General features: G+C 31.3%; 3 protein-coding genes across 3 annotated transcripts in view; 2 read left to right on the top strand and 1 right to left on the bottom strand.

The window, feature by feature from the left end:
• Positions 1–10,302, top strand: part of LOC141456177 (uncharacterized) — a 35,263-nt gene extending 24,961 nt beyond the window's left edge. The window contains exons 11-13 of the mRNA XM_074131925.1: positions 4,491–4,584; positions 6,028–6,114; positions 10,142–10,302. The gene's annotated coding sequence lies outside the window, so the exon portion shown is untranslated. The remainder of the gene's footprint in view (positions 1–4,490; positions 4,585–6,027; positions 6,115–10,141) is intronic.
• deltaCOP (coatomer subunit delta) lies at positions 931–6,463 on the bottom strand. Its single transcript, XM_074131903.1, has 11 exons — positions 6,159–6,463; positions 6,019–6,058; positions 5,708–5,931; positions 5,187–5,366; positions 4,915–5,108; positions 4,619–4,795; positions 4,332–4,497; positions 3,730–3,877; positions 3,507–3,618; positions 2,146–2,350; positions 931–2,053 (listed from the first exon to the last, which is right to left on the bottom strand). The coding sequence occupies exons 1-11, from the start codon at positions 6,159–6,161 to the stop codon at positions 1,964–1,966; spliced, it is 1,539 nt and encodes a 512-aa protein (XP_073988004.1). The 5' UTR covers positions 6,162–6,463; the 3' UTR covers positions 931–1,963.
• Positions 6,626–11,725, top strand: part of LOC141456171 (sodium/potassium-transporting ATPase subunit beta-2-like) — a 44,161-nt gene continuing 39,061 nt past the window's right edge. The window contains exon 1 of the mRNA XM_074131912.1: positions 6,626–7,249. Coding sequence (XP_073988013.1) covers positions 7,111–7,249 — 139 coding nt within the window. The 5' untranslated portion in view covers positions 6,626–7,110. The remainder of the gene's footprint in view (positions 7,250–11,725) is intronic.

The raw sequence follows: 11,725 nt of genomic DNA, 5'->3' as shown, positions 1-11,725 counted from the left end.
AAATGATGGAAATTTTTAAATGAGTTATAAATGACTAAAAATAATCCATCCTCACGGCTAATTTATTTAATTAAATAGCTTAAAAAAGCAATAAATACTTTCAGTTATCATTCAATAATTGATTAATTTTATTCTGCAAAGATTTGCTTAATTTTTTTTCTACCAACTTATAATTCTTACTAACAAATTGTTTCTATAACCTGAATTGTTTTGAATTTCTTTACGATAACGACCAGAGTGTGTAGAGTTTTAACTTTGTTAGAATTAATTAGCGATCCTGTCGAATTTTCTGATTTGGATGTCTTTGGAAATACATGCTAAGGTACTAGGTACAGGCATGGCACATGTGAGTTTGTTAACAGAATATCTAATATGAAAAGTCACAAACTTTTTATTTCACTTTGGTGCCATTGTTCCTTGCAATTCCAAAGGATTTGGGCGAAAACGTTCAAGCAGAACCTTACTTTATTGATGCAATTTTTTAATTTGTCCAGATTTTTCTTTAAAAGTCTCCCAAAAAAATATTCTGATAACTATTTTTGCCTTTTTTAGTGGCTTATACTTTTAACAAATGATTTTCTGGTCGTTCTTAAAAAAAAAAAAAAAAAGAAGGAAATTCATAAATAAAAACCAACTAAAATTAATAACTTTGAATGGTATAAAATAAAAGCATTTAACTTTTATTCAATTTTTTTTATTGCACATTATTACAGGCCCTTTATAATATTTATTTATTTTTCTTTACTTATTTATTTAATTCAGTCAACAAATAAATTCTAAAATCTTTATTGTAACAAAACATCTAATTGCTATTTTATTACAGAGTAAATTAACAAAATTAGTTTTTAATTTTACAATATACGTATGTGTGTATTACAAAAATATAAAAGATTTTTTGATAGTTCAGTTGCCTTTAGAAATGTCACTGCGAAGGGGTTGGAACTTTTTAGGGTATTTTAAATTTTCTTGAAATTTCTAAAAGTTTTGTATACATCACTGGGATCTTTGTTACATTACATCCTCTTTGCACTGGAGAGGGAGAAATTATGAACCATGGATTCACGAACTAAATTAATTAAAATAAAAAATTCATACAATTCACATTGTATTGAGTTTTTTAATATTATTGTTACGAGCATGATGAAATTCAAAAATTAGGGACAATGTAAAATGAAATTTTTTTTAGGAACAATGTAAAATCCATTGGGTTTGATCTATAATGACAGAAATAAACAATAATCCTTGTAGTTAATGACAAAATTATAGTGGAATAAATGTTAGACTATTTTATTTAAAAAAAAAAGAAAAACAAAAACACAATTTATTAAAACTAGGTTTTATTATATTGTTTTTACATGTGACTTGACTTATACAATGTTCAATAGCATCTAAGATGCCATTTAATATGTAACATTAAATGATAATATAATGGTTAATATAATAAACAATAAATAATAACATTTAAATGACAAAGCAAAAAAAAAAAACTTTCGAGACCTTTTTCTGGTTTCAATTATAATATGAAAATGGTACTTAAAGAAATGGTTCAGAGTTTCCAAATAGTTTCTTGAAAGGCTCTGGCGCAAGCATTTCTTTTGCAATTGTTTTAAGTTTAATTTCACATTTCAAATCCGTGATCAGTATCAGGGCGTTTGGACTGTGGAAACTACTGAACCATCTCGCAAAGATTTTTCTGAATAACCTTTGCTTTTTTTATTAATTTGTTTCATATGCTTAGAAATTGTTCATTAAAAATAGAAAAAAAAAAGAATGCAAGTTATAATGTCTATTTTTTTTTTTTTTTTTTTTTGAGAAGTATAAAAAACAGAAATGTTTCAAGGAAAGGTACACAGAGAAAGTACTAAGGAATGGAAATAGGGATGAGAAGCAAGGAAAAGATATGACATGCCCCATTTATACTCTCTAACCTACAAGTATAAAAAGAAGAACAAAAATATCTAATTTATACAATTTCGTATTTTTCTGTGTAGAATACTGTTTCACTGGAAAATTTTACAGGAGTTTCGTCATCTACTAGCAACACTTCAATTGGCTGAAAAAATTAAAGAACAAAATATAGAAAAAATCTATAAATAAGTGTAGTGAATCAAATTAAAATATAAAACTGAAAACTCAAATAATTACCTTAAGATCTGCGTATGGTTGTTTCGAAACAAATGACACTGTCAACGGGAAAAAATCTGACGGTATGGCAGTAGCTGCTAAAAATTCCAAAGTACCAGATTTATTAGATTTATCTATTATGGGCAATACCCATTGCAATGTATTTCTTCTAGAATCATGTTTGTACTCTCCATCACATTCTGTGACCGTAGGAAAACAGCCAATCCTGTAAAATATGCATGTTAATTCTAACATAAGAAAAACTCGTATGTTCTCAGAATTGCCTATCTGAAAATTCTGACAATTTTCAACTAGTATTGTTATTTCATTATGGGGAAATTAATATTATTCAATTTTTTCTTAAGTGGAAGTGAACATTCTTAGGGATCTTAGCGTTCTATGGGTATTTCAATCTGATAACAATGTACACTAACAGCCAAGAGCATTCATTAGGCCTGACAATACAAACGCTGATATTAATAAAGGAGCCATAAACCCGAAGGGAAAACAAGAGCAGCTACTTCATCAGGCCGTATTATCGGGTGTATGCCAGTCTAGGAACACACAAAAACACTCATCTCTGCCACCTTTAACGCGCTGTATATACTTAGAGCCTGCAGAGGTAGTTGGTGTGTGCAACTATTTGGGCTTAGCGAACCCACAGGCAAACTCCAGCTTACCATCACACATTCATTCACACTTACATATTAAATCCTTCACAGACCTGTTTACACGAGAACAGACAAAAGCTACAAAAGTTATTTTGAAGCCATTAAAATTTTATAGTTATCGAATCCTTAGAGAATGGTTTAAAAAATCGGCCAATAATTATTCCAATTATCGAACCCTAAAACGTAACCACGTTACATCGTATCACTCCCCCCCCCCCACGCCAGACTACTGCCCAATCATTAGTCATTGAGATCAACGACTTTATTTAGAATACTCACAAATTATTAAGACAACAGAGCGGCAGACAACTTTAAAGATTGCAAGCTAAGATCAAAATGTCTACAAAATTCATATACCAAGTATGTTAAAGTTCATGGGTACAACCAAACATTTAAACCTCCTGAGAATCTAAAACTTTTCAATCCATTGTTAACGCTCCTTTCTACGTCTTAAATCAATTTATCCGTAAAGATTAAAAATTCTTTTTACATTGAACCTAAATTCACTTAACCATCTAAAAGCACCAAGATTTAGTTTTTCTGCTCTCCCCAATAACTCTCGTTGAGGTCTCAAAAGGAGCGGTCTCGCGATCTTTCTTTAACGAGAACCCAAGTTATCTTGGGTAACTTATTCATTCTGAAAGTTTTTGTATTATCTTATTGTTTATATATTGTTGGGATATCACGATGTAACTAAATAAAAATACTTACGGAAGAGGAATGTTGATAGTAACATCGTTAAGTTCTAAGTGGGTATGTTCCAGTTCATACTCAATATTGACATCACAACCTCCCTGTCCATTTTCAGAAGGCCAACAATTTACTGAAAAAGTAATTTTTTCATATAATAAATGTAAATAAGCTAACCTATAATATTCTAAAAACTTACTCAAAATACTTATATAAAATGATTTAATAGGAAAAAAAAAATTACTTGTTAGTGGCAGTGCAGAGTCATCCTGTGTTTGGTACCTCCATTTTAAAACGCCAACATCTGTGCCTAACGGAAATGGTTTTGTTGAATTTTTGAGACCAATCTGGGATTTCATTTTAAACAATTCTTTATCGACGTTTGGGTGTGTCTGTGAAATGAGAAAATTTATTTTTAATTAAGATGAGATATTCTATTGCATATTTTCTAACATAATTTGTTTGTAAAACTGTAATAAAGTTTAAAATTTTAACCAATAGGATTTAACTTTCGATTTTTCAGGTTCACAATAAAAAAAAGTTGTTGAGAGAAGCGTGAAGTCCTAGGACTCATTAAATTAAATATACATAGAATTTCAAAAGAAAGTGATAGTTATTTGTATGAAAGTACCCGTAATCAATATGAATGAAATTAGAAAAAAAAAACATTGGATTTCATGAAAATCGCGGAAAATTGATAAAATCTTTAATGAAATTATATTTTTTTCGAAATTTAGAGGACTTCAATCTTGTATTTTTGATGAAAACACAAAATCGAAAATTTACAAGATCGCAAAACTATCTAAGAGAAAGAAAATTAAAAATGAAAGCCACAAAAATTAATACTTGAAGTTGTATGCCACGATTGTCTTTATTTTCCAACGAAACTTTGATTTTGCCCAATTTTTCTTCTGTAATTCTAAGTGTTACAAGGCCGTGAAGTTCTAATGTTTGTACTCCTCCATCTCTACCAACAACCACTACTAATTTCTCTTCTTGTTTCAGATGTATGCTGAAAATAAAGTAAACATGTATTATAAATAAACCAAAGCTTAAATTTGATAGCTTCATATAAATTACAGTGTCAAACCTCCTAAAGGTAAGCAGTTATTCAAATTATAATTAAAACTAACTTTTCAGTATTAATAGCAGGAGTGGCTGAAGTTAATTTTGCTGCTGTTGGTTTAACCGATAGTTGTGATGAAGGTGCAACATTTTCACCTTCAGATTTCAATTGATCAACAAAAGACTCTACATCACGGCTTTTGCTTCCTAATTTCATAGCTTTGGCAGATGTAACAATTGGTTTTCTGAAAACAATAACAATGCCTTCTTCTGATTTCAAATATGAGTAAAACTTTACTAAAAGGTGTCTTCTTAACGTTATGGAACAAAAGTGTATCAGTCATAGAGTAAAAAATTAACTAACGTTTGCGCGTAAGAAGGTTTAGGAGGTTCAATAGGCGTCTCTATTACTGGGCTGGTATAAGTTGATGAAGAACCAAAACCACCAGTACTTTGTAAACTGGAACCTTTGTAACCTTTTTTGTTCGCTTCCATTTTCTGTCTGTGCAGTTCTTTAGCCTTTTCCCTCATTTTGTTCTTAGCTTCTCTTTCTTGTGACTATGCGGTTTTAAATAATTGTTAATTGGTCAGTTAAACTCTACTTGCAAACATGAATTAATTTCATCTAAAACTTACCTGTCTTACTGCTTGATAAACTTTTTCTTCATGAGAATCCATTTCAACATAAGTTCTTATCTGAGCTAAATTGACACTTTCTCTGTATCCAAGTGCCACAATCTCATCAAAAGCAAAGATAAGATTGAAACCATTTTCCGCGATTTCTGATTCTTCCATATTGCGACAGTATTCTGGTATCTTCATGCAAGAAAGTCAAAAAATTAAGTTTATTTTAGTATCCTCTTAAAAAAAAATTAAAATAAAAATCGGTTCATTTGTTGGCTTATTATATATATAATCGAGCACTGCGGACTATAAACCAAATTTTCAACAGACAAGAATGTTTTCAAAATACTAAAGAGACGAGATTTTAATCACTAGAAAAAAGAGGCTCTTCCTTTATTTCTTAGTTAAAAATTTACATAATTAACTTCCATAAACCGGTGGAATATTTGCAAATAGTACAAACAGCGACAATTATTCTCTCCTTGGTTATAATAAATTGTATTTTGTTAATATGTTGCTTAATAATTACTTACCACTTTGGAGAATAATCTTAAAGTTTCTAAATCTTCTAAAATGTTGGACGCCTTGGTTGTTATTAGAACTATGTACAGCTTTTCGAGGGGCTGATAAACATATCTAACCGAATCGGTCTCAATAAAAGTGTGCTGTTTCCCCGTAGACATTAATTTTGGAAATGCGGCAAGCAGTCCTTCTATACGTGCTTTTGTCATTTCTACAAACTGTCTCGAAAGAAGAGCTAACAAAACATTTTAATTTTTTACTCACATCTATAAATTACATAAACAAACTAATCTGAACTGTATTAATTTTCTGTATTACTTACTCTTTCCAGCTTTTGTGCATACCGCTGCAGCGATCAGCACCTGAAATTGAAGAATGTTGAGAAGAAATTGTTTTTTAAATTATCAAGGATATAAAAGTAAGAACTTTTGTGATAATTATTTTGAACTTTTGATGTATTACCATTTTGTAAAGTGAAATTTACACAATTTTACGTCCTAAAATTAACTAGAAATTGTAAACATCACTACACAAGCAATATATAACCAAAAAGCAGCTGGTAGGCTGTAGTAGGTACGGCAGAAAGCTGACGTGTTAACTCCACGAAACTGTAACCTATTATCACTGATTTTAAGTTGATTATCTTATTTATTTTTATTAATTAACGTGAAATAAAAGAACCGTAGTAACACAGTCATGAATTTAATTTGAATATTTTTTGTTAAATGTTTACGAAAAAAAAAAGTTTTACAAGGTGACAGTCGGGTTCAAAATTTATGTGAAACTATTTTGCGTTGACTGTACAGACAGAACCAGTTGAACTTTTTGCCCACAGAGGTCAGGAGTGTTTCTTACACCTGTTGACCTCCCCCCTTTAGCTTCCATTCCTTGACAAAATAGTTTTTTGATTAAGAGAATTTGTTTGTATTGAAAATCAGTCATTTAATGTTATGTGTTTAATGATGTAAATATACTGTCATTTGAATTCCACTTCAATATGATCAGTAAATGTTTAAGATCTAATTAAATCAGGGCTCCCCCACCATACCTGGGCCGCGCGGGCTACAACATTGGTGGCGGTTGTTTGTATTTGTATGTATTCGTGTTGAGAGTTGTGTGTGTGAACTTGTGGGTGAACTTTCATCGGTTGGCTGTTGGTTGTGGCGTCTAGTCGACCTGGTCAGGACTGAAGTTTCGTTAAGTGCATCCCGATCTGTTTGTGTTTTGTGTTAGTTTTATCTACGTCGGCTTATAGCCGTTAAGTTTAAAATTTTTTGTCATTAGATTTACTGTGTTCATATACTTAGTACTGTTATAATGGTGCTTTGATAATAGTAAAGATCGTGTATATATTCTTTTGTTTTAATAATTTGAATTTTTGGAATTTTTTTATATACTTAATTCCTTGTGAATAATGTCAAATCTAAAAGAACAAGAGGCGATGATAGGAGTCGTCTATCGACCTGAAGTGCAACCTTTTCCTACTCAGGTCAAAAAATTTATATTCAACAAAGATACAGGTGCTTTTATGGGCAGGACGGCTTCCAGTTGGGGTAAGTGAACGCCCACTTTCCGTTAGCTTTAAAGACAAGTTGCTTTCTTCTATGTCGGGGTTTACAGTTCTTAGGTTTTACTTTTTTTTCATATTGTTTCAAACACTACTTCGATTAAAAAGGAGCCTCATTTGTAGGTGTAAGTGTAAGTTTGTAAATGTTCTTCCAGGTGTATGATTGTTTATTTCCTGTCTGTCAGCGTACTGACTATGATTACTTCCCGTTAGTAGCGCATCCGCGATACAGTTTTGAAATTGAAGTGTGCCTTTTTTCACTTCTTCAATCATCAAGGCCCGAGAACAATCATCATTCCCCACGTGATAGGTGGTGCGCCGGCTCTTTTTTGCTCCCCACTTGGCAGTAGCTGGTATTTTTAAACGTAGAATGACGTAGGATAACCTACTTAAAGGATGCTTTCAAAGTTTCGTGATATTTTTAAACTCCTTAATGTTATAATTTTTGTTGTTTCTTGACTTCAAGCATACTTTTTCTGTTTCAAGGCTCTTCTAAGTATATTTCACATAATAAAAAATATTTAGACTATCGTTTGTTTGGCCTGTTTCTCCTTGTTGGTTGTCTTAATATATAACGTCTACCTTATGTGTCACAGTTGTTTGTTTAATGCCCATTGTACAACTACAGTAATAATTTAGATAACTATAATCATAATTTTACTATAAAATTCGGTCCTCATTCAATGAACTTCTCTTTATTGCTTGTTTCTTGTACTAAGGCATCGTTTCTTTTGTGATAATCGCATGGAGAGAGATAAGCTATTTGCTTAGTGTATTGGATTCCTACTCGGGGATCCCTGGTTCGAACCCGCTGCTCCCTTATATTTTCTCTTCCTAGAAACAATATGTTGTTTGTAACGAGAGAACACTGTCTCGAACTAGGCAGTGCTCTGATTTAAGTTCAGATGTTAACGTGGCCTAAATTAAAAAAATAATAATCGTAAGTATTGCTGGATTCCATTTTTTTTGTTTAATGCGAGCGTTTGTCTCGACTCTATAGCCGTAATGTCCATGTGTAAGCCCTCACGAACTAGTCAAAAGTTTGTTGCGGAGAAGTACAGATGCGAATGAAAGAAATGAATCTTTAAGGAAATCAAGAACCAAAAATGGAGATTTCTCCATGAAGCATTGTTACTTATCTCTCTTTTGCACCAAAAAGAGAAAATTGTATCACTTGTCCAAATGTTAAACTAAACATATAGCCTTTTCCTTGACCTGCAATAAACGGAAAAATTCTTTATCTTGATGAAGTTTACGAATATGAGGGCTTATATTTCTTCCTTTATCGTTGCTTAACTTAACTTTGGAAACTTATCAATGAAATACTTAAATGCTTTTACATTGTTATCCTTTGACCTTTCAAAGTTCTTCAGGACGCCCAAGTAGATTTGCAATGTTTTAACAATAAGAGGAACAAGTCCGTCGCATTTATTGTAGTACTATTCTTGTGCTCGATTGCCCCTTTCACAGTGCTTTCGGATGCATGTGAACTCTAAAGAGGGCACTAAACAGAGCACTTAGTGTCGTCGGTTGCATCGGTTTTATTTAAATTTGAAAACACGCGTAGGATACAATTTACTATTTAAGATATATCTCAGGTAACAAAAGTGCAAACTGATTTGACATTCCAGAGAATACACGACTATCATTTCAACTTTGATGCAGGGTAAATCATATATTTGTCGTGAATAAGTAATGAAAGATTTTATGGGGTTAAGATATTATTGTCTAATCCTTTAAAAGGGTAAGAAATTTGATAGTGCACTTTTCTTCATGCTGACGCATCTTAGTTTAATAGAGGAAAAAATATATATAAATGTATTTATGGTTACAAGCTTATTATTGTAATTATTGAATAGAATTATAACTTCATTGGTAGCCTCCCATTCTTTTGTATTACTAAACAAAACGCAGATAGAATTTTAATAAAATTTCACTTTCTAGTCTAATTTTTTTGTCACCGCTGTTATATTAAACTAAATTTATAAAGAATTACTCTCTAAGTAGTTTACGATACCCACTACTAATGGTGTGGACATTTTTTTTTTTTTTATCCCTAACATGCTTTCTCTACCATTAATTACTTTCGTTTTAGTAATTACTTTTGCATTATATATGTTTTTAATGCAAACTATAAAGCTATTTTATTTGCATAGATTATATGCTTTTCACATGCACAGAAAGTGTAATGTTTTGGTCATGTACACTATAGCAACGGTAACAATTTTCTTAAAAATCAATTATATTTCCTACGATTAACTACTATAATAAACGATTGCTCTACCAGTGAAATAATTATTTTGACTTAATAATAACGCCAAATTTTTCACATAGGCATGTTTAGTGTCATAATTTTAGAGAAAGCAGTAGGCTGCTTTCCGGAAATTAAAATTATACAACCGTTATTTCGAAAAGAAAGAATGAATTTGATTTTTTATCGATCATTTTCAATTCTTTAGCTAATGAATAGTCTGAAGACATTAGCTTTTTGTGCGTTGAAGGTAATTAAATATGACTGATTAGCTTTCTCGTCACTTGTAGCGCGAAAATTACGCTGAAGAGATAATTTTTTCATCCTTAAAAAACTTGAAACGTTCAGCGAAATATCTGTGGCTGGCTTATTGATCTTTTTTACTCGATATTTTTTTAATTTGTTGAGCTCTGTTCTTGTAAAGTCGTTTTTTCTCCTTTTGCCAAATGTTCTAGTTTGGATGTGAGCTCTAATCGTGGCTGTTATAATAAAAGACACTGGTGAAGTGGCCGAAAAGAATGAAATAATTTGAGAGACCTGAATAAAAGAAACGAACCACATCACTCAACCTTTCTTCAACCAACACCTTGATTTTTTTTAATTTATTTAGATCTATTTTTGTTTTAGACTCAGTTTTTAGATTAAAGGACTTGACAAAACTAGAGAACAGTACACAATTCAAGACTATATGCAGAAGATCAAATTCAAGACCCCCCTCACTATAAAGAGACTTCGAGGCCTTTGAAAAAAAAATGAACTTAGCTTAAAAAAAAAAAAAAAAAATGAAATTGAAATTGTAAGAGACGATACATATTTATTCAAAGATTCTACATCACTTGGCTGCATTGAAGAGGCAAATAACTTAACCAAATAAAACATACCTAATTAAAATACATTAAGAAGGCAGCGGCATCAGCTGAAATTAATCACCTGAATTTAATTTTATCACAGGTACAACCACCTGATGCATGCTCATCTCATGCCGCACACCTTCACATTGTAAAAGCCGCTAATAAAATAAAAATCCTTGCCGAAACATTTGCTAATAGAGATAGACGAGGTTTTGATGTAACCTCATACTTCCAAATTACCGAAATTTCAAAATGTATTCGGGTAAGTTCCAATTCCAATCGCCGATTTAACACAGTTTTATTAGTAATACAAAACCACTTTTCTCCTCTTTCAATATTATTCAAGTGGTAGTTAGTACTAATATTTACATACTATAAGAATGACTCCTTAAGAGGAATACTTAATCCGTTTTCTGAAAAGCCTCTTAACCGGCCTTTTCATTTTGAACTATAATTTGATTTTTGGAGGGTTATGGGGTATTTTCCTCCTTGGTGCACTTCCTATACATTGTATGGTTTTACACTCGTGAAAAGTAGAGATTAACTTATATATATTGCTAAAATTGCGAGTTAGCAGAAAATCTTATGGAAAATGTTGAATTTAAAAGTTTGGCATGATAACACTCTTGTATTATTCCGTTTTCTTTTCTTAATTATCTACTTAGTTTTCCAAAAAGATTTTATTATTTTATTTTATTTGAAATCCATTTTCTTTAGTAACGTTAGGATATTTTCCTCCTAGTTAATCAGCTATATACATAACTGCCAACCTTGTTACTGCAAATATATTTACTTATAGTGTGGAACCTACTTTTACTTAAAAAAACTACGTCTAATGTTGGCAGCATTCCCAAGAGTTGCCAAATGTAGGCGGACAATTCTCTTCTTTCTCACTCCCGTAGTCCGAAATCTTCTTTTCTTTCCCATATCTTTGGCATGATTATTTTGGCCAACATAGCCAAAACCAGTCTAAAAAAAGATTTTTTTCTATTTTGTAGGCCAAAAAAATCTTTTCATAATCTTCAATACTCACTAGAGTATTTTGTATGATTATTTTAACTAAAAAATATAAATAAACATGAACTGATAAAAATACATTACTCTTATATACATAATTAAATGTGTATTGCAACAGCCTACGTTTCTAATGTATTGCTAAGGCTGTCCCTTAAGACTACCAGTTATAGGGTGAGTTCACTTAGCTTTAGTCCTGTGAGGTGTCACAATTTAAGTTTTCACGTAATTTGTGTAATTATGCACATGTAAGTGTAAACTTTAATTTACAATAAATAGCATAGTATCATTTTAAAAGATATGAACATATTTGTGCTTAATAAGAAGTTAGTCCACCAAAATTAGT

The sequence above is a fragment of the Rhodnius prolixus genome, unplaced genomic scaffold (genome assembly GCF_049639745.1).
Source record: "Rhodnius prolixus isolate KJV_2025 unplaced genomic scaffold, Rpr scaffold_4, whole genome shotgun sequence".
Classification (NCBI taxonomy): Eukaryota; Metazoa; Arthropoda; class Insecta; order Hemiptera; family Reduviidae; genus Rhodnius; species Rhodnius prolixus.
Note: the sequence above shows the minus strand (reverse complement) of the source record. Positions and strands in the feature narration are given on the sequence as shown.

Bases quoted from the DNA above. Each gene is read 5' to 3' on its own strand.
- deltaCOP (XM_074131903.1), bottom strand. The intron at 5,109-5,186 runs GTAAGTTTTAGA...AAAACCGCATAG, and splicing joins TTTATCAAGCAGTAAGACAG to TCACAAGAAAGAGAAGCTAA. The intron at 2,054-2,145 runs GTAATTATTTGA...TAATTTTTTCAG, and splicing joins AACCATACGCAGATCTTAAG to CCAATTGAAGTGTTGCTAGT.